The sequence below is a fragment of the Schistocerca nitens genome, chromosome 3 (genome assembly GCF_023898315.1).
Source record: "Schistocerca nitens isolate TAMUIC-IGC-003100 chromosome 3, iqSchNite1.1, whole genome shotgun sequence".
Lineage (NCBI taxonomy): Eukaryota > Metazoa > Arthropoda > Insecta > Orthoptera > Acrididae > Schistocerca > Schistocerca nitens.
Genome location: NC_064616.1, coordinates 726344252 through 726367256, shown reverse-complemented (window position 1 = coordinate 726367256; position 23005 = coordinate 726344252). Strand labels below are relative to the sequence as shown.

Sequence of the window (23005 nt, the reverse complement as noted above, 5' to 3'; positions counted from 1 at the left end):
CCGTGCAGAATACTGTGAACCCTGTCATAGCTTATTGATTGGATTTTCATGAGCCTTCTCAGGTGTCTCCTTGACACACATAAGCCAGGAAAAAAGCCTTTTAATGTCATGTGGTCTCCCTCATCACTCTTAAAATTGTGTGCAAACTGAGCAGTTATCATACATTCTTAGAATGGAGCTACGAGGCTCGACCGACAACCACTACAAGTTTATAAAAACATTTATCAGCATTAAATAATATCATGAGACTTCTAGCTTGATGAAAGTAAACCGCTGCCTATGACAAGTCGTAACAAGGAGCAGATGAATTTAGCATATAAATGGAAGGAAGCAAGCCAGATGTCTTGTAACCTTTCATAAAAACAGTTAATTGACCATTTTGATTAGATCACCATGTAGGATTTGAGGCAATTATCGGTAAAGAGAGAAGGGTCAGCAACAATAGCTAACCTCTGACACTGAAAGCACAATTATTCAGTGGACACAAAAGATCCTGTCACCCATGAGGTGTTTCCAATGTGTCTGTTTAGGTCATACTTCATAACCTGTCTGTGGGAACTGCACCAGAACTTACCATGACAATCATCCTTGTGAAAAGCCTTCATTCTGCACAACCTACTCAAATCAGTGCCGTTCCCAGTTGCAAAGAACGAAACTTGTCTAGCTTGAAGGGGAAGCCATATGGCGCTATGGTTGGCCCGCTAGATGGCACTGCCATAGGTCAAACGGATATCAGCTGCATTTTTTAAAATAGGAACCCCCATTTTTATAACATATTCGTGTAGTACGTAAAGAAATATGAATGTTTTAGTTGGACCACTCTTTTCGCTTTGTGATATATGGCGCTGTAATAGTCACAAACATATGGCTCACAATTTTAGACGAACAGTTGGTAACAGGTAGGTTTTTTAAATTAAAATACAGAATGTAGGTATGATTGAACATTTTATTTTGGTTGTTCCAATGTGGTACATGTACCTTTGTGAACTTATCATTTCTGAGAACGCATGCTGTTACAGCATGATTACCTGTAAATACCACATTAATGCAATAATTGCTCAAAATGATGTCCGTCAACTTCAATGCATTTGGCAATATGTGTAACGACATTCCTCTCAACAGCGAATAGTTCGCCTTCCGTAATGTTCACACATGCATTGACAATGCGCTGACGCGTGTTGTCAGGTGTTGTTGGTGGATCACTATAGCAAAACTTCAACTTTCCCCACGGAAAGAAATCCGGGGACGTCAGATCTGGTGAACGTGCAGGCCATGGTATGGTTCTTCGAAGACCAATCCACCTGTCATGAAATATGTTATTCAATACCGCTTCAACCGCACGTGAGCTATGTGCCGGACATCCATCATGTTGGAAGTACATCGCCATTCTGTCATGCAGTGAAACATGTTGTAGTAACATCAGTAGAACATTACCTAGGAAATCAGCATACATTGCACCATTTAGATTGCCATCGATAAAATGGGCGCCAATTATCCTTCCTCCCATAATGCCGCACCATACATTAACTTGCCAAGGTCGCTGATGTTCCACTTGTCACAGCCATCGTGGATTTTCCATTGCCCAATAGTGCATATTATGCCGGTTTACGTTACCGCTGTTGGTGAATGACGTTTCGTCGCTAAATAGAACGCATGCAAAAAATCTGTCATCGTCCCGTAATTTCTCTTGTGCCCAGTGGCAGAACTGTACACTACGTTCAAAGTCATCGCCATGCAATTCCTGGTGCTTAGAAATATGGTACTGGTGCAATTGATGATGATGATGATGATGTAGCATTCTCAACACCGACGTTTTTGAGATTCCCGATTCTCGCGCAATTTGTCTGCTACTAATGTGCAGATTAGCCGCGACAGCAGCTAAAACACCTACTCGGGCATCATCATTTGTTGCAGGTCGTGGTTGATGTTTCACATGTGGCTGAACACTTCCTGTTTTCTTAAATAACATAACTATCCAGCGAACGGTCCGGACACTTGGATCATGTCATCCAGGATACCGAGCAGCATACATAGCACACACCAGTTGGGCATTTTGATCACAATAGCCATACATCAACACGATATCGATCTTTTCTGCAATTGGTAAACGGTCCATTTTAACACTGGTGATGTATCGCAAAGCAAATACCGTCTGCACTGGTGGAATGTTACATAATACCTCGTACTTATACGTTTGTGACTTACAGCGTCATCTATCTCAAAGCGAAAAAAGTGTTCCAACTAAAACATTCATATTTCTTTACGTACCACACGAATATGTAATAAAAAATGGGGGTTCCTATTTTAAAACACACAGTTGATATCCGTTTGACCTATGGCAGCGCCATCTAGCGGGCCAATCATAGCGCGATCTGGTTTCCCCCTTCAAGCCAGATGAGTTTCGTTCTTTGTAGTTTTTTTGTTTGATGCTTATTTCGTGAGATATTTGGCCCGGTCACTATCAATGGACCACCCTGTATATATAAACATCTGATCATGCATCAGACTTATAAGCCTGAAAAATATACAGATGCCTTCATCCAGTTGATATGATTATAAACTTAGCCAAGGGTGTAGCTAACACCACCTATGTTCAAAACTTTGAACTGCCTACTAAGTCCATTTGAGGAAGAGCTTACTGCCCTTTGTTGATACTACCCATACCAACCAGCAGATACCTCTCTGTTGATACAGCCAGAGATTCCCACTCTTCTCCAGTCAGTCTGGAGAGGACAATACGTATTTAGGACATCCTTCTTCTGTATGATAACCAACTCACACACCAATAACAATTATTTGGAGAAAGGGGTATGGACTTTGGGAATTAGAACTGTCCAGTCATCTTGTTATCTGGATACGTAACCCAAAATCAGTCACTAGAATTAAAATCTATCAAGGAAAACAGACAAGAGTGGGAAAGGAAGATGTGCAAACCATAAACTGCTTTGAGTGTATGGTTTGACCTTGGGGCTTCAGCAGTAGAATGATGTGTTAATATGGATTTACACCTGTACTAAAGGAAACTGCGGAACAAACAGCAACATAACCCAACTGCCTGACACTTTTTATGCTTCAGCTCCATCTCTCATAATGGTCATTCAATGGAAATGTAACAGTTACTGCTGCTATTTGGCTAAACTCGGGAAGTGGATGTCCCTGTTCTTCACCATGTGTATTATACTTTTAAGTGACATAGTTATTGAGAAAACACCTACCTGCAGTTAAAAAAATTAGTAATAATTGCACTAACATAATGAGGGCCTCAGGGGGCTATTAAATGTTGGTGCAGCTGCCCACTTTCTGCAGTCAGTTATTACTGAAACCACTCTATAGGCTGTAGCCATTAGAATCCAACTGTGTACCTTGGTAATAATTTAAAACATACACCTCCACCCAGATAGTGATGTGTAGGAGGAGGTGCAAGATCTGTTACAACAGTTACTTATTCCCTTTATCACGTTAGGTGATTTCAACACACAGAACCATGTGTGTAGGCAGGCAGAGTGCAAATAATAGAAGTCAAACTGCCCCTCTTGGATTTCAACCTTTGTCATGTTAGTATTGGGACTTACCACTGTGCAGTCCTATGATCCAGCGGCATGGCCACAGTAATCTGTGGGGCAGTAACAATTATTGAATAATTTTATCAAGATCCACTGGGACACTACCCCTCCCCCTTAAATGAGCATACTGGTTGCTATGGAGTGCTGTAGATGATGTAGAATAGAACTGTTACCAGGTGTCATGTGATGCACCATTGCTAATGTCATGGTCGTGAAATGTGTGTGTGTGTGTGTGTGTGTGTGTGTGTGTGTGTGTGTGTGTGTGTGTGTGTGTGTGTCACAGTAAAGTGGGCCAGTGTCACAGAATGGCTGTAGTGTCTTAATGTGCCTCTGGCCAAACCATAAATGAAGTTGCTGGATTTGTTGTTGTATCGACATGGATGGTCCAACATGTCTTTTAAGGAATGTTTTACTACTCACGGCTATGTAATGCTGCATAAGAACTGTGCTGTTAAACATCTTAAGCGACTGGGTCCAAGCAATGCACATTTGGAACCAGGTACATTGTAAAGGACCATTGCTGACAGTGACACACACAGTTGCACATCTTTAGTGGGGCAAATAACACTAAAACAAGACAGTAGTTGACTTGAAGCCTGTAGTGCTGTCTGATAAGCTGCAATTTTGTCTCCTTTCAAATGTTCAAATGATGCAGGACACTGAGTGCACCAATGGACAAATGAGGTGTTGAATCTGCAGTGGTTGCAGGGTGTACTTTAGGCCGGAGGTGGTTCTGTGATGTTTTGGTGATGTTTTTTGTATCATAACTAGGGCTCGCTCTTTCAAGCCATTGTGAACACAAACCAGGATGTTTATGTCAACATCCGTGGTGATCAATTGTTGCCCTTTCTTCTACATTGCCTGATCTGCCTCCTAGAGAATATCTGGGATGTGTGGAACAGCAAGTGAAATTTAACAGTCAACATCCTCTCAATTTGGTGAATCTAAGGATGTAATGGTCTTTTAGAGCTTCAGCTAGATATGGCATAGCGGAAGAAGCTGTGGACTCTTTCTTGCCGAATTGAGGTGGGGTTATAGAGATGTCCCCTGGGTGATTAATTTTTTGGCTAGTGTGCTTACATTATTTTTCCTTATCACTAATGATAACTTTACTGATTTTTTTTTTTCCTCTTGTAGTGTGTCTCCTGTACTGGCACCACTGTAGAAAGAGGGAGGGGGGATTGGTTGGTTACATCTTCTCACACAGTTCTTGTCCCAGGAAAGCCTTTATCTGCACATTTTCTCTAGATGCTCTACTGCAACATTTTCTTTTATTTGTGTTCAGTAAATCATTTCATGACAGTGTCGCAGCCCTTGAACAGTTTCAGCCTTGTATTATCTGTGTAGCTTTGCTGTGTAAAGAGACCAATAACTATGCATCTGAGCCCTGTAGAAACCTCATTAATCATCATCATAATATCTATCTATCTCTCTCTCTCTCTCTCTCTCTCTCTCTCTCTCTCTCACACACACACACACACACACACACACACACACACACACACACACACACACACAAACAAGTTTTGAACAATTATGAGACTGAAAATGTCTGCAATGTTGAGTTTGGTGTGACTGTACTTACCTTGTTTATTAGTTACCTTTTCCTTAATTTTGATTGCACTACGTGGCAGCAATGTGAGAAACAGGGAAACATAACATTGCAGAATTTTTTAAGATTATACCAGCTGCAGCAAAAAGATACTGGGCTCATACAAGGAAGGATAACTTCTTTCTTAGCATTATTTTATGTGACAAATAATTCTGCATGCTTATGTATGTTTCTAGATCTTTTACAAAAACACAACTGACGAGGATCCATTTCTACTTACCATACCAGGATGTACAGCTGCATGTCCATTAGCAAATTTTATTGATTTGACAAAAAATGTTGTTCCTGAAGACTGGAAGGAGGAATGCCTGATGACATCTACAGCAGAACATTTCGAATTCAGTCTCTTGTCGATAATAAGTAAGTAGTAATTTCAATGAGTTCCTCCATTGTAAGGGTTTGTAATTAAATGTCAAGTATATAATATTTTCATTTAAAATGGCTGAGCATGATTGTTAAAATACAGGATGGGAAAAATAAAACTAGCCCAGAAAATATTTACATTAAGACTTAAACAATGTTTTCTGGTGTTCAAACTCTTTTTGGCTGGTTACTGTTCCTCTTCACTGCAGAGCCCATTTCACACCAAAAACAACTGAATTTTGCATTGCAGTTCGGGTTTTAAATTGTTGCACAAACAGTTCCAGAGATGTTTTCCACATATTGTGCTTCACATAAAACTTGATGACACCCACACACTGTTTTATCATTAACACAATTTTGTATTGCATTCCACTGGTTCTAAACACATCTGCTCCCCTCCTACATTCAGACATAATGACACGGTGAAGTGCTTGGGACAGAACATGCAGGAGATGCACAGACATCTGACAGGAACTGACGGGTGCATTGAAATCACGGTTTCAAGCATGTTATGTGATGGTCTGTTCTCAGGTTCATTAACATGGGTCAATTCCACATCATGGTGGACAAAATGAAACTGGTCCAGAAAATATTTCTAAGACTGATACAGAATTTACCCTTATTAATGAAGACAAGAACTGCCCCTCACAGTAAATTCTGGAAAATCTGATTTCAGTGTATAAGTGTGCTGTCACATGTGTATGCATCTCCTGCATGCTCTATCCTGAGTACCTTGCATCATTACGTTTGAGTGAGAGGAGCAGACATGTTTAGTGGCCTGTTGAATGTAACCTAAAATGGTGCCCATAATAAAACTGTATATCTTCATTGTCAGGTATTACGCATAGCACAGTTCATATAAAATATGAGCAGAACTATTTCTGAATAAGTTTAAGACTGCAAGTGTTTTGGTAGAACCTCCAGAAAAGTCTGCAATGCAAAACTTTGTGGCAGAATGGTGCGAAATGGACTCGACTGTGAATAAAAACCATACGTAACTGAAAAGGGTTTAAACACCAGAAAACATTTTGAGTTGTATTGTAAATATTTCTGGGCTAGTTTTATTTTGCCTACCACATGTGTGTATAAATGTAGGGTTAACATTTTATTTATTTTTTGGATTGACTGGCTGTAATGGAAATTGATACAGAAATTCATATTTCTCTTTTATGAAAGATGTTTTGTGTAATATCTTTATTTTTGGCATTTTCATAAATATTTGTGCCTTATTTTTGGACTGGCACAGAGAGAGAGAGAGAGAGAGAGAGAGAGAGCACAAGCACGAGTTGCTATGAAAATCATAAGAATGTTTAGACTTCGATGCATCTCTAAATATTGAAATGAAACACTGTTTGGTTTTCATGTAAGATTGTTTTACTTTATCCATAATTCATTTTGTTTCCAATTGATTAGTGAGAAAGAATATGGGTCTTAAGATGACAGAATTGAATGCCATCAATAGGTATGGTAAAAAACAAAACACAATAGTTGCAGACATTTGTCCTATGCAAAGAGAGAATAATCAAAACTTGATACAAAGTGATAGAAAACGGCATGGAATTTGTTGAGACACTTGCATATCAACAGACTACTGTGTTCCTTATAGAAAACTTTCTAGGGTAATAGTCCAGTGTAGTACGCTGATGTGATGGCCTCAATCCTCACAGGGATTTTACGACAGATTAGATCTTATGCACATTCAAGCATCAAAACTGAAGGATGAGTAGGAAGGATTAGCAATGTGCATTGCTACAATTGTCAACAGTTAGAACACACAACAACTGCATGTGGAGGCAAAGCAACCTGTGGAAAATGTGGATCAGCTGCATACAAGCTGAGAACACTATCCACCTCCATCCCTTTTGCTTCAGTTACTTCTGCAACCATGCAGTGTGGTACAAGGTCTATTGTGTGTTTACTGAGGAGAAAGAAAATTAAAGAACTGTTAGTCACCAAATGAATATCTTATGTCAGATTAAGAAAAGCAATTAAAGTCAGTCAGCTCCCAGTGTTTGCTACTACATTTACCTCTGCTCTCAAGAAAACCATTGCAAAGTTACACAGTGCTTCATAGACATATGATGGTACTGCTTCAGTTACTATCTAAACCAGCAAAGCAAAGCCCATGTTTGCAAATGAGGAACCCGGAGATCATCACCAGTGAAACAAAAGGAAATATCAGCCCATACCACATTCTGCGATAAAAGAAGAGTATTTGCAAAAGAAACAATTTCTGAAAACTGCTTGCTTGCTTACTCACTCCATGGCGCTACAGCCCTTGAAGGGCCTTGGTCTGCATCACAATATCCTGCCATTTTAGCTGGTCCATGGCTTTCTGTCTCCATCCTCTGACACCCAGATTTTTCATGTCTGCTTCAGTTCCATCCACCCATCTCTTTCTGGGATGTCCCTTCTGATGTCTGCCTCCAGCCTTGACATCAAAAATCTTCTTACATGTTCTGTCTTCCTCAATTCTGACCACGTTTCCTGCCCACCGCAGTCTTCTTATTTTAATGCTAATGACAATGTCAGGTTCTCCAAAAAATTGTTCTAGTTCTGCATTTGTATGGGTGTGCCAACCTTCTTGACCGTATATTGGGCTTTATATTTTATGCATAACCTTTCTCTCCCAAATGCTAAAGATCCTTTCCTCATTTGCAGTCGTGGACTACATCTCAGCACCATACATAACAACCAGTCTTATAATTGTTTTGTAAATGAGGATTTTAGATTTTGTGATAGAAGTGAGTTGCTAAGCATGAGTAGTGTGGCAAAGTAGCATCTGTTGCCTGCCACTGCTGAACCTTTCACCTCACCGCTGTCATCATTTGTCTCTGTGATAGTCGATCCGAGGTACTTGAAGTCTCTAACCCTTTCAAACTCCTTGTTGGCTATTCTGAGATTTGGTAGGTTTTGTTGATTGGTCACTGCCCTTATACACTCCTGGAAATGGAAAAAAGAACACATTGACACCGGTGTGTCAGACCCACCATACTTGCTCCGGACACTGCGAGAGGGCTGTACAAGCAATGATCACACGCATGGCACAGCGGACACACCAGGAACCGCGGTGTTGGCCGTCGAATGGCGCTAGCTGCGCAGCATTTGTGCACCGCCGCCGTCAGTGTCAGCCAGTTTGCCGTGGCATACGGAGCTCCATCGCAGTCTTTAACACTGGTAGCATGCCGCGACAGCGTGGACGTGAACCGTATGTGCAGTTGACGGACTTTGAGCGAGGGCGTATAGTGGGCATGCGGGAGGCCGGGTGGACGTACCGCCGAATTGCTCAACACGTGGGGCGTGAGGTCTCCACAGTACATCGATGTTGTCGCCAGTGGTCGGCGGAAGGTGCACGTGCCCGTCGACCTGGGACCGGACCGCAGCGACGCACGGATGCACGCCAAGACCGTAGGATCCTACGCAGTGCCGTAGGGGACCGCACCGCCGCTTCCCAGCAAATTAGGGACACTGTTGCTCCTGGGGTATCGGCGAGGACCATTCGCAACCGTCTCCATGAAGCTGGGCTACGGTCCCGCACACCGTTAGGCCGTCTTCCGCTCACGCCCCAACATCGTGCAGCCCGCCTCCAGTGGTGTCGCGACAGGCGTGAATGGAGGGACGAATGGAGACGTGTCGTCTTCAGCGATGAGAGTCGCTTCTGCCTTGGTGCCAATGATGGTCGTATGCGTGTTTGGCACCGTGCAGGTGAGCGCCACAATCAGGACTGCATACGACCGAGGCACACAGGGCCAACACCCGGCATCATGGTGTGGGGAGCGATCTCCTACACTGGCCGTACACCACTGGTGATCGTCGAGGGGACACTGAATAGTGCACGGTACATCCAAACCATCATCGAACCCATCGTTCTACCATTCCTAGACCGGCAAGGGAACTTGCTGTTCCAACAGGACAATGCACGTCCGCATGTATCCCGTGCCACCCAACGTGCTCTAGAAGGTGTAAGTCAACTACCCTGGCCAGCAAGATCTCCGGATCTGTCCCCCATTGAGCATGTTTGGGACTGGATGAAGCGTCGTCTCACGCGGTCTGCACGTCCGGCACGAACGCTGGTCCAACTGAGGCGCCAGGTGGAAATGGCATGGCAAGCCATTCCACAGGACTACATCCAGCATCTCTACGATCGTCTCCATGGTTAGAATAGCAGCCTGCATTGCTGCGAAAGGTGGATATACACTGTACTAGTGCCAACATTGTGCATGCTCTGTTGCCTGTGTCTATGTGCCTGTGGTTCTGTCAGTGTGATCATGTGATGTATCTGACCCCAGGAATGTGTCAATAAAGTTTCCCCTTCCTGGGACAATGAATTCACGGTGTTCTTATTTCAATTTCCAGGAGTGTATTTGGTCTTTTTGACATTGACTACCAAGCCAAGTTCTCTTATACCTCTCTCCAGTTGTTAATTGCTGAAAACACAAATCTTGTAAATATTGGCAGAGAACTCTGTATCTGATGGAGACAACTGTGAATTAGAGTTTGTCACACATGTCATAGAAACAGGAAGTTTTAAGACACTTTCCTCAAAGATCTGGCTCATATCCAAAAGAAAAGGACACAAACCAACCTTCCTGCTAAAATAGATTCCATTATTATGGGTCTCTGATTGAATTCATGACTAATGCTGAAGATCTGAAGTTTCTTGAATAGAAAATACCTTTCGGGTTCCCTCCAGGTGACACCTTAAAGGTGCCAACAAATTTGTGCTAGGGTGCTACAGTTTACACAAAAGAAAAACCTTGTTTGTTGTGGGAAAGGGGCTGGCTGTGTTTGCTAATAACACTTATCACTTATCACCAACCCCAATTACAAGCAGTACTGTCAATATGTATAACTGAAAATATGGATGTGTGCTTTATACTTGCCACTACATAACCACACACACACACACACACACACACACACACACACACACACACACACACACACAAGCTGCTGAAAAATTCATATTGGAAGGTACTTTGCACTAGATTAGTGATTTTCTGCCCGAATTCCATTCACAGAGTGACCAAGGGAAAAATGACTGAGATTTGATAGGTTTCGTTGGTTGATCATTGCCATATATTTGGTCTTTTTGACATTGACTACCAGGCCAAGTTCCCTTGTACATCTTTCCAGTTGCTAATTGCTGTAATCTTACCCTCCAGCACATCATTTGTAATCTTACCCTCCAGCACATCATTAAATTTCTCTTAGTCTCTTCATTATTTTCAAAAGCTTCGAGAGGCATAAGATATACAAAAGAAAAACTTTTTACTTATCTTCATTTCCTCTTCTTGTTGTTGGCTCCAAGTCTTGCGTCTAGGGCTACGTTCTTGCGGCTGAAATTTTGATATAACATTGTGGGTTCCTGATGACTAAATAACTGATGAAGCTTTGCCTGTATTATTCTTGAATTTTATTCTTTGTCACATTTTTCCACTTCTATTACACCACAAATTACATTATTAATGACACAATGAAAAACACATCTGATTCCATCAGAGGAATGGCCACCACTCTTATATTCTATATTTAAAAGAGGAGTAATTTTAACTGTACATACAGAGTACTAACAAATTAATTTCTTTATGTACATTTTAGCCTGAAATATAATACATTGTATACAAAATCAAATGAAATTCTTTCAACGAAACAGCCAAGAATGTTCACCTATACCAGGTTTGGGGTTAATCCTGGTATCAGCTACTTCTTAAAAAAAAAAAAAAAAAAAGGTATGTTAGAAACGGGTGTCCCATTACATGCTGAAAACACAAATCTTATATTAGCAGAGAACTCTGTATTTGATGAAGACAACTGTGAATTAGAGCCTCTGTCTGCACCTTATCCTCTCTTATCTTATTCTCTGATCACTACACTGGTGACAGTAAAATGGTTGCACAGTCTTCCTCAAATACAGGTCTAAAAATTTGCTGGACAGGTTTCTACTGAACAGTTTTCACTAGAAGTGTGTTGCCTTTCTTTTGTGGTTTCCCATTTTAGTTCCACAAGCAACTTTACTTTCATATGGACTATACTGATCTGTTTCTATCATATCAGTATATTTCTTAATTTGTTTGATGTCTGTTGTCTTTCCTGCTTCATACAAACTTGGTGCTGGAACAATACTGTTTAGTTTTATGCACAAGCACCTTGTGTGCAGTTTGCTTTAAAAATGCACAGCTCTTGCCCAGATGCCTTCTAACAGATCTGAGTTTTCCATATGTCTTCTCTAATGCTTATTTTATGTGACCATCCCATTTCATATCACTTCTTAGTACTACCCGTAAGTACTTTTATGATGTGATGCTCAAGATGTTCACCACTAATATTGTAGTCAGATACTATTAGGGTCTCTCTTTGTTGTAAGCATTATCTTGCATCTGTCCACATTTAAAGAGACCTGCCATTCATTACACCAAATGTAAATTATGTCCAAGCCTTTCTTCACTTTTTTAATATTTCCCAATGACTATATTTTCCCTGTAGGCAACAGCATTTTCAGCAAACAATCTGATTTAGTGCTCTTGTTGACATTTGATAAATCGTTTGTGTGTATTGAGACCGTAACAGATCTTAATACACTTAGATGGGGCACACCCCATATCACTTTCATTACTGTACAATATTCGCTGCCCAATATAAAATACTGGGTTCTGGTAGTCAAATAGTCATCTAGCCAATTTCATGTCTACAAACATATGACCTTCATGATAGGGAACTCTGCTAACATCTGCTCTCGTGGCCCAGTTACAGAAAGCCTCCTCACAGAGGACATCAGTCTTCGTAGCAGAGGGCAAGAGATGCATGTCAACACTGCAGCATGGTCACTATCAGCCACTGGTCCCTGTCTGCCCACACACTCTTGTGTATAGTGTTCTGTGGGGAATTTGTAATGATTTGCACTGTAGTGTACACTTCCCAATATCTGTTAGCTATCCTGAAATAGCAATGCCTGAATACAGATCATCAAGATGAATGCTTAGCTGTGCAAACTAAATTTTTACAGTCACTCAGCTGTGTTTGAAGACTGAGACAGCGTACAGGAAATGGGAGATCACAGTAACAGTGTGATCTACTAAACCCCTGAAGCATTCATTCAAAGAGTGGTCCACTTGGAAGACAATCTTTTCGTTTTTGGAGTGGGCAATACATTACTCAGCAATCAGTCACAGGCTTGTAGGTACCCAGAAACGAAATGTGGAGGCAAGGTGAGGTTGGGGGAGGAGGGGGGTCTAGGAAAGAATTCTTGTGTATCATTAATCATTACATGCCAGCTACTCAAGTTTGGAAATCAATAAAGAGAATTTCTGTCAAGAGCAGTACATAGCTCTTACAGCCATTTTGAGAAATGAGATAATGGTGAGTAAGTTTACAGGTATGGCTTCAGCCATTTTGGATCACTTTTGTAACATCACTTTCACAGTCAGATAAATTCCAGACCATCTGCAGAATGGTGGAGGCAGAAAGCTTGTACTGCTTTTTCAGTGATGAGGAAAGCTGTAACAAGTTAGTCTCTGTGTGGCGGCTGAAATCACCTTTCTGTAGTGTGAGAATCATTTCAGGACCTGATGAAATTGGTTGTGCTTGTTGTCAGCTGCGCTTGGGTCAAAAATATGTGCTTGCTAATTGTTTTAATAAAATTTAGTCATATAAACAGTATCCCAACACTTGGAAGTAGACAATAAACACTCCTATATTGAATCCTGATGAGGATAGTACCAGTTCAAACCATTTCTAGTAAGTTGCCATCAACATCTGTACAAGAGATACTTTTGAAAGTGCCAGCTAATAAAGGTTGTCAAATTCCAAAACCTCCAAAGTCACTTCCATATTCATATCATATCAGCCTAGTCTTGATAACCTAGATCTACTGGAGACAGTCACACAGCTATCTTTCCAGAATGGAAATTACTTAATTGGTGTGTGTTTTTAACTGTAAAAGACATATGACACCACTTGGTGATGTAACTTCATTAGCCACTTTACCAAATGGTGCTTACAAAGATGTCTACTGATTCTTAATCAGTCTTTCTTTGGGGAATGTTACTACTGCTACAGGGTTGGTGTTGTCCTGTAGGCTTGGTTTATTCATGAGAAAGGTTTGTTTTTCCCCCTCCCCACCCATCCTCCTGCTCCTCCTCACCCCCTACCCAGTGCAGCATTTTAAGTCAGGCATTGCAATAGCCATGCTTATACCAATGCTGTAGCAGTTATTAATAGAATAAGGTGCTCATTAGAGAGTGAGCTGAAAGAACCCACAAAACCTTGGGGTTTTGGTATCATTGAAATGAATAACAAGTACATGATACAAATACAAATCTGAATAAACTGGTGGCAGCAGGCTTCCATTTTTAACATGTACAGAACTTGATATCGGACTGTGCATCTTAGATGCTTCCACATGTTTGAGAAAGTAAGGGCCTCCAGGATCCAGGTTTTTAAACAAGCAGATTAAGCTGCAAATATACAAAGTCATGATCATGCCAGTCTTGACTTACAGTTGTGAATCATGGACATTAATGAGTACTTGTGAGTATCAGCCCAGAATATTTGGATGCACAGTGGTGCACAAGATCTAAGAGCGATTTCAGGGTAATAATGACAAATGGACATCTGAAACAAATATTGAGCTGGACTGCCTTATATAAGGAGTTCACATTGTAAGATTAATAAAATGTAGGACAATATTCAGAAATATTCTTAAGGTGGATGCTGGAACTTTGAGAGAAAAAGTTTGTGAATGGAGACCAACTCTAAGAAAGTAGAGAGGAAGGCCATGAAAGTGGTGGATGGATGTGGATGAAGGTATAAAAGCTCTTACAGCCATTTTATATAAAAGCAATTGACCTTAGATTAACACATACAGTGACCTTAGACCTAGGTGATCTCAGAAATCTGCATTGTATCAACATTAATCCCAGATTATATTGCCTTTGAAGTAGGATTATTGTTGATTGCTGAAATTTCACAGATCAAGTAATGTTCAACTGCAGTCATCAGTTCACAAGTCAGTGACATTACAAGACACTGTTTTTGTTTTATGCAAATATGAGTTAAAAAGAATTAAATAATAAAGGGTTTTAAAAAGGCTGTTATCAACACAAAAAAACATTAAGTAAATAAACACCACTCTCACACTGTTAAAGCTCAAAATATTTTTTAGCTCTGTAAGGCTATGTTAAGAAATTATTGGCTATGTAAGTAATGAGTGAAGCTAATAACAGATCTCATAACAATTCTTAGAGGTGACTCATAATTAATGTGACCAGTTTAAGGCATTTTGTAGACACTTGGCGGGATTGGAAGAAAGGGAAAAGTTAATTATGTGGAGTTCAATAATGACTGCACGCCAGTATTGATTGCACGCTCTTTAAAAAACTGTTCTGTTGCCTTGAATAGCAGTAACTACTCAATTCGTCATAAATTTTTAATTACAGAACAAGTGTTAAACTGCTATGCCAACTTCACACGCACATGTTGACAAATAATAGTAGTAGTATGCATATGTACGTCAATTTGTAATTATCAGATGGTGGCTTAGTGCTTGCGCCCTGGAATATAGTCTAGAGAATCTCAGATTTGATCTCATATCAGTAGAATTTCTTTCCACTTGCCACTTCTTTCATCTCTGGCAATGTTTGTTAATTTGAAAAATGCTGAGTTGTTTAAGTTTAGGACTCAAAGTAAAACTACATTCCCGAATGAGATTTTCACTCTGCAGCAGAGTGTGCACTGATATGAAACTTCCTGGCAGATTAAAACTGTGTGTCCGACCGAGACTCGAACTCGAGTCTCGGTCGGGCACACAGTTTTAATCTGCCAGGAAGTTAAAACTACATTGTTCAGCAGTTGCTGTAGCTGCAACATTTGACTTGCATGAGATAATGTAGCTGTCAGTGCATTGTATGTAGTGCCTGAAATGGATGATACTGTTTGTTAGGAGAAAAGCTTATGAAGAAATTCCACTACCAATTTTCTTCATTAAAATTGGTATTTCACATTGAGAACATCTTCTGTTCTTTTCATTTTTGGGATGCAATTGCGGCACTTTAGATTCTATAACAGAATCCTGGTTTTCATGTTGCATGTCTGCTTGTAATTACAGATTATTTTTATTTCAAAATATGTGATATATTGCTGTAACAGTTAACTTACACTATTGTTGTTATCAATGCAACATAAAAACTGTCTCCTTCATTTTCATTGGCAACAACAAGGAGAACATTTTCATTTGAAGTTAAGTTGTCAACTCGTTTCCTGATGTTCAGAATGAACTACAGCCATAATAAGTAATTAAAACCTGTAGTAGAATAAGAAGTGGATGAAGTGAATAATATTCGACACTATCTTGTAAGCAAAAAAATTATCTGAGGGTATTAAAATGTGTACAAACCACAACTTATAATTTTGGCATGAAAATCTGCACTATCATTATAGGGTTTGGAGATAAGAATAAAGTGTGGCTTCAGGCCTGCGCAATTAGCTTCGCCCCATTTTCTATAACAGTAAGTCAGATGAAATTACCACTACTAGATTTTTTTACAACCTTGAAAAGTTTTGACACTGTTTTTGCTTCATTTTATACAGCACATGTAATTACATAGATATTCAATGTAATAATTGTAAAGTGTGTCTTAAAATTACACCTTGTCATGTGTGAATGTTTCCTTGGTCCATTTCTTAACATTGTCATAACACATTTTCTGAAATCTCCAGTCGCAATTTGGCACAGTCTTCTGTGAATTAAAATCAACACCAACTTCTTTCCACACCTTTCGTTTGTTGATTGTTGTAACTTTCCTACTTTTTTGCCTACTGTTGTGTCTTTATATTGATAGAGTATGATTTCTACCAACAAATCTTTTTTGGTTTGGGAAAGTTTGAAGATTGCTCCTTTTCCAGCTTACTTGCCTCCATCTTTATAACAATACACCTTCAATAATAAATACTGTGTACAAAAGTTGTACAATTAATAACTGAGGTTGAAATGCAATAATTGTGTCAGTATCTGATTTTTAGTGCTGTTGCCAAAACATGTTTCATGCTAATTTAGATCAACACTGAACCTTCTTCAGTGGATCGAAGTTTAGTTTTAGTGTCATACAATAGAGCAGAGTCCTGAACAGAGTTCAGTTTCTGAACTGAGGTCAAAATTGACCTCCATTCAGTGATGTTTATACAGTCAGCCCTTAGAGGTGAAGGAAGAACTGCACTTGATGAAGAGGCTAAGACCCACATAGCATTGTAATAGTGTAAGATGATGTTTTGCAATAACTATCAACAGTAGTTCATCCACAGTAGAGTCCTGTTAAATGTTCAAATTTCAAGGATAATTTTAGTGTTCTACACTTCATGCAACCTGGTGTCCATAAAAAGAATTAAAGCTAACCACTAAAAGATTGGTTGAATGAGCAGAAAAGACTGATTTTAGATTATGGTAAAACTACTTGTGTAATTTTAACCTCACACAATGCATTTTTAACCATCCAGATTGCAAAATAGTGACACTGTTTTAAAATTCAATGAATCTATACAACGTCTGGTAATCGATAAGTCATTCACCTGGTTACTGGACATGAAATACTAAAGAAACAGATGCATAGGATAACTGAACATTTTGAAATGCTTAAGAAGATGAGTATGAGACACTGACAAATCTTGTCACCTGCAGTTGTAGAAAGTGATCATAAGGCTCCAATTTCATTCAGGCAGCAGTATTTATGGAGCAGTATTGTCCGTATATCTCAAGATCCTTGACGTAGTCCACCACGGATGCCTCAAGCTTTTATCGGGCTCTTGTTAGGCCACTCTTTGTTAGGCCACCCCTATTTTGAGTCTTAACTGCAGAGGTTGGAGAACTGCTGCTCCAAACACAGTGGTACCACCTCATAGTAATACAAGCCCTGAAACTCCTAGCATTGCCTTCTTATTAGTGTTAGTAGTCAGCTGTCCAAACTTGGAGTGGATGTTCAGAAATTGGTGATATGTAACCAAGCCTTTCAGTATTCATAGTCAAGTCTGTTTTCTGGAGCTTTTTGTCTCTGACCTTAAGATAATGAGCCAGTTATGGAATAAACTGTCATCCTCACTGATTTAGAAGCATGTAGTGGTTTTAAGCTTGAATGAGTGCAAAAAATTGTACTGCAGACAATATTTCTGAGTGATTGCCTTTTTCAATTTTAGGAGTTTTTTTCATGATTTTACCATTACATATACCAATGAATAGAAGCAGGGGGGATAATATATTTAAATATTTCCTTCCTGAATAGTTAACAGGTTTGGCTGCACAAGTAAGTGCACTTCTTATGGCACTGGAGCAGGAAGGTTCGTGACATCAAATACACCATATACAAAACCAAGGCGATATGGTGTTATTCTGCTGAGAGTTTTGAGGGGGGGAGAACTAGTGTCTACTGTATGTATCAGATAACAGTCTTTTTTTCAGTCAATGCAACACCCCAGTACTGGTGAAATTTTTCCAGTCACACTTTTGAAACGAACTGATGCTTACCAGATTGGGAATTTTGGATCACCCATCAACACAGATTCATCCTCCAGCAACATGAGCAACCAGTATGTAGAATCTTTAGAGTACCACTTTTGACAATACATATTTTAATCAAGTTTGTTTTATTTACTGATGAGAGTGCAGTCCTCAGCTTTCTTGGGTGTCTGTCCTGTCATTGATGACACCGCATAGTGTAGCACAGTCACAGAAGTACTACACATAAGGAAACACATTTTTTTTTTTTTCATATCACTAAATGCACACGCTTTTATACTAATCAAGTGCACTTGCCTCTTTTCAAATGATGCAAGGCATCGAGTGCACCAGTGACCCAGTGAGGCTTAAACTTGAATGTGTCGTGAGTGTAGTTCGTTTTGGAGGTTGTATTGTGATGACATTTTTTGTTGCGTGACTAGGGCCCTCTCATTCAGGTTACCATGTACATGAACCAGGATGATGATATAAATAATTTCGGTGATAAAGCACTGTCATTTCTTCTACTCCTTTATGATGAGTATGGTGTGGATACACCTGTCTCTCAAGGTGACGACAGCCGTGTTCACAAGGCTCCATGCACACATTCCTGGTTTCGCAAAGACTCGGGTGCCCTGTCACCCTTGACTGGCATGCTAAACCACCTTATCAGAAACCCACAGAAAAATCTTGAACTCTCTGGAACAGCAGGTGAAACATAGCAATGAGCATCCCTGCCATTTGGTAACACTATATGATCTAATGGTGAGACTATGGCATACATTACAGGGATACAGACATTGATACAGTTTGTACATATTGAATGTTACTCTTACTCATCTTTGTTGGAACATAGCCAATAGGTGTGTGCTCCATCATCCAATTATAGGAATGTTTTGGTTCCTGCCAATTTGGCACCCGGTAGTTGGTCAGAGTGAGTCTGGAGAATGAATCTAGGTAAGTGCAATGTGCGCAGTAATGCATCAGAATGTGAAAAGTAGGTACAAAACATTAGTAAAGGCTGAGTCACATTAGTTTTGTATGAATTGAGACAACATATAATATTTTATTGTGGCTGGACCAAATCAGAAAAGCAATGGCTAAATCAAATGAGGTTGTGGAATCATGAGACTGCTAAGGTACTGTAAATGAACTCTAGACATTGAAGAAACTTTTCTATGAACCTAAAGTGTATAGCACAAATTGTTCTGACTTCAAGAGACCTTCATAATTTTATGTATGTTACTTACTTATTTATGTGGAGTAGTGAGAATAGGTGTTTGATACAGCATTTGTCATATAGGAACATGGTTAGGAACTTCAGTACCATGATGCATATACCTTGGCAGTAAAGCTGCCAGCTGTCATGATCGAGAGTCTGATGCCAAACCAATATGATACCAGAACAAAGAATCCAGTATTCAAGAACCAACATTAATTAAAAAACAGTGTGGGACTTTACAGGACAGTGGAAGGGGAACCTTTACAGCCTACACTGGTTTTAGATTGAAGTTGGTTCTAGAATACCGGATTAATTAGTTTTGCTTTTGTCTTGGTCTGCCATTAAAATCTTGATCTTGACAGCATTGGTGGGTAATTTTACTCCAAGGGTAATGTATCATGGTATGAAGTTCCTAACCATATGTAAGTTGCATGTGTCCTACAAACTCCTATCCTCACTATTCTACATAACTAAGACAGTAACACACTAAAAAATGAAGAAGGTACCTTGAAACAACACAGCTTTTGAAAACTGATATTTCTGTGCCTGAAATTTGCGGAGAGGCTATGTAAGATGCTATAATTAAGTAATGTGAGACTAAGATGTCCGAAGGCTCTAAGCATTAAAGTAAAGTGCCTCAGTGTCAAAATTTGGGATGGGAAGGGAGTTAATCTGTTGCAGTTGTATAAAGCCAGTGTCAGTTACAATTTAATATGAAATTTCAGCCACAGCCAGTGGTGAATGCCCATTAAGTGCCAGACAAAACTCCAAACGTGAAACTATAGGTACCTCAAATATTTGTAGTGTAACACAACTGTTGAATTGCCTAACCATACTTCACCCCAAACTATAAAAAAGACTAATAGGTAAAATATGGAAGAATGCCATGACATGTTGGACCGCATTGATGTCAGACAAAACAAAGTATTTTGCGATGGTTATACATACTTTTTGTGTGTGATCGCTCACTACATCTACTGGCTGCCTATTTGTCATTCCTTTGGGATTTGACAGCATTCATATTGAACTGTTATGTCATTACTAACATCTGTTGTAATTTTATGTGCTGGCATATGTCTGAATAACTTTTTAAAGTAATAAAAGGGAATAATAGTAAACTGCCATAATAAATGGAAATGTTCACTATATTGTAACATAATGGAGGAAACTGGGTTGTTGAGTATTTAGTTGTGTGTGTGTGTGTGTGTGTGTTTCTGAAGGGATGAAGGGAAAGGCCTTTAGGACTTGACTCAGTGATTTTTATTTTATTTTAGTCAGACAAGGAGTCATGAAAAAGTGGACAAGAATAACTTCAGTGTTGCTCTTTGTTGATTATATGCACAAATTGCAAAGGCAAAGCTGTGACATAGTCTAATGAAACTATGTAGGATCTGATGCACTTCAGATTGCGTATTGTTACTAAATAGTCTTTGAAACTGCCAAGTTTCCTTCCCTTTTATACTTTTTTCCTCCTGTAGTATAATGAGACAGAGAAATGTAGATTATGACTCATTTACCCTGGCATAAGCAGTTATTTGGTTTTTAAATGTATGGCATGTGAGGAAACAAGTTGAGAATGTCTCCATGTTGAAAAAATTTATCTCCTGTTTAGTTTGTTAGAGTATTCTCTTCCAAGTAACATTAATGAAAAACAGCAATAATGTATCAAATGAGGAATTTCTCCCAGTTGCAAAACATTTGGTTTGTTGTTAAAATGGGAAAAGTCTGTCATTTAATGTAGGGCTTTGCTGTGTATGAAGCTTAAACATGTCTAAAGTAGTATTATTCATTAAGTCATTGTTTTCCCTTATGTGCTGTACTGAAAGATTAATGAGATAATGTACTTTCATTTACAGCTCTAGGCATTTCAACAGTATTGGCTATTCTGTTGGTAATATCAGTTCTTTTGGGCACAAACTGCTGCCGAAAACAAAATGCAGATTCATACTACTACCACAGAGTGCAGACTGAAAGCTGAAGCAATGTCGTGCAATTTTACAATAAAAAATAAAGAAAAAGACTGAGTTTGCTGTGATGTTAAAATAATTTTATATATTACCTTGTTTTGATGTGTATTTAAATTTTATTGTATTGTTACTCAAAACAAGAAAGATCTTATTGGCTTCTTCTACTGTACTTTAAATTTGTTTGAAGTGTTGTACAATTAGGGGTGTCTACCTCTATTTTATGATCTCACAATTCATGGTATGTCTTTAACTAGTGACATGTATTAACAGTTATGACTAAAGGATTTGCTGCAACAGAGTAAAGAAGCCAGTCGTCAAGCACTTCGGCCTCCATTTTCGTACAAGTCCAAGAGAGGTGGTCTACCACTTCCCTCTTAGTCATTTAGTGTGTCTGTGTTACCTAACTGCGGCATCATTTGCTGATGCACTGTTGCTGTAAACTTCGACCAACTCAGCATGGATTGTTGCAGCATTGTTCCCCTTCAAATGCAGGAAATGAATTACCACACACAACCTCATTTTATAAATGAATTGCACCAGTTTCTTTTGGTTCCACTAATGACAGGCTATCCTACTATTTCAGTGAATACCAGGACTGCTGACTGTATCTGCAAACAAAAAATTAAATAGGTAACTCTGTGTTTGCAAGTAGGTGATTCACATCTAGACATATTTTCAATTTTTTTTTATTTTTCGTGTTACGTGTTAAAAACATGACTGAATGTTGCAGCAAAATGAAGTTTGCTTTAAATGAATAAACTCAGTACTAGGCACACAATCCATTGGTCACATTCCTTTATGTTGCTGTTGATTTGCATCCGTTATGTTCAGAATCTTATTTTAATCGAGAATGATGAGAGACTGAATAACTCACTTCAAGTCAGCATAACTCACTTCAAGTCAGCATCTTTCTCTGTGCCTAATTCCCCCGTAAATTAATTTCATTCTAAATCATAAATATGTTTTCCAAATTGTATGTTCCAAAGTAACAGATCATGCCAGGTTTGTGTATCAAATGCGGGCTGTATATCAGGTAAAAATGATATAAATATATTTGAATTATTTGTACAATGATTTTTAAATTAATTTTGACACCTGAATAAAAATCCCAAGTAATTATAAAATCAATAAAATAGGCACATAGCCACTTCAGCTTGCCATACCGGTACCTGTGACAAAAAAATTTAGAACTGCAGATGTTGAGATATGATACGATAGAACTTTTTCTGCAGTTGAAGCACTGTAAAACAAGTGCTATATCCACTCTTTTAAAATGCTCAGAAAGACATTATTTTAATGTTTTAAGAAGTCTAAGTTTCAGAAACACTCCCCACAAGGTCACAGTACTGGAATCTCTTTTTTTACTAATTGAGCACTCCATATACACTCCTGGAAATTGAAATAAGAACACCGTGAATTCATTGTCCCAAGAAGGGGAAACTTTATTGACACATTCCTGGGGTCAGATACATCACATGATCACACTGACAGAACCACAGGCACATAGACACAGGCAACAGAGCATGCACAGTGTCGGCACTAGTACAGTGTATATCCACCTTTCGCAGCAATGCAGGCTGCTATTCTCCCATGGAGACGATCGTAGAGATGCTGGATGTAGTCCTGTGGAACGGCTTGCCATGCCATTTCCACTTGGCGCCTCAGTTGGACCAGCGTTCGTGCTGGACGTGCAGTCCGCGTGAGACGACGCTTCATCCAGTCCCAAACATGCTCAATGGGGGACAGATCCGGAGATCTTGCTGGCCAGGGTAGTTGACTTACACCTTCTAGAGCACG

The 23005-nt window shown here is 39.4% G+C and overlaps 1 protein-coding gene across 1 annotated transcript in view; it reads left to right on the top strand.

Annotated features, from left to right (window-relative positions):
• The window catches only part of LOC126248698 (prostatic acid phosphatase-like), a 65944-nt gene extending 44574 nt beyond the window's left edge, over window positions 1-21370 (top strand). The window contains exons 7-8 of the mRNA XM_049949981.1: window positions 5352-5535; window positions 21098-21370. Of these exons, the coding sequence (XP_049805938.1) occupies window positions 5352-5535; window positions 21098-21219 (306 nt within the window). The 3' untranslated portion in view covers window positions 21220-21370. The remainder of the gene's footprint in view (window positions 1-5351; window positions 5536-21097) is intronic.
• Window positions 21371-23005: the final 1635 nt, after the last annotated feature.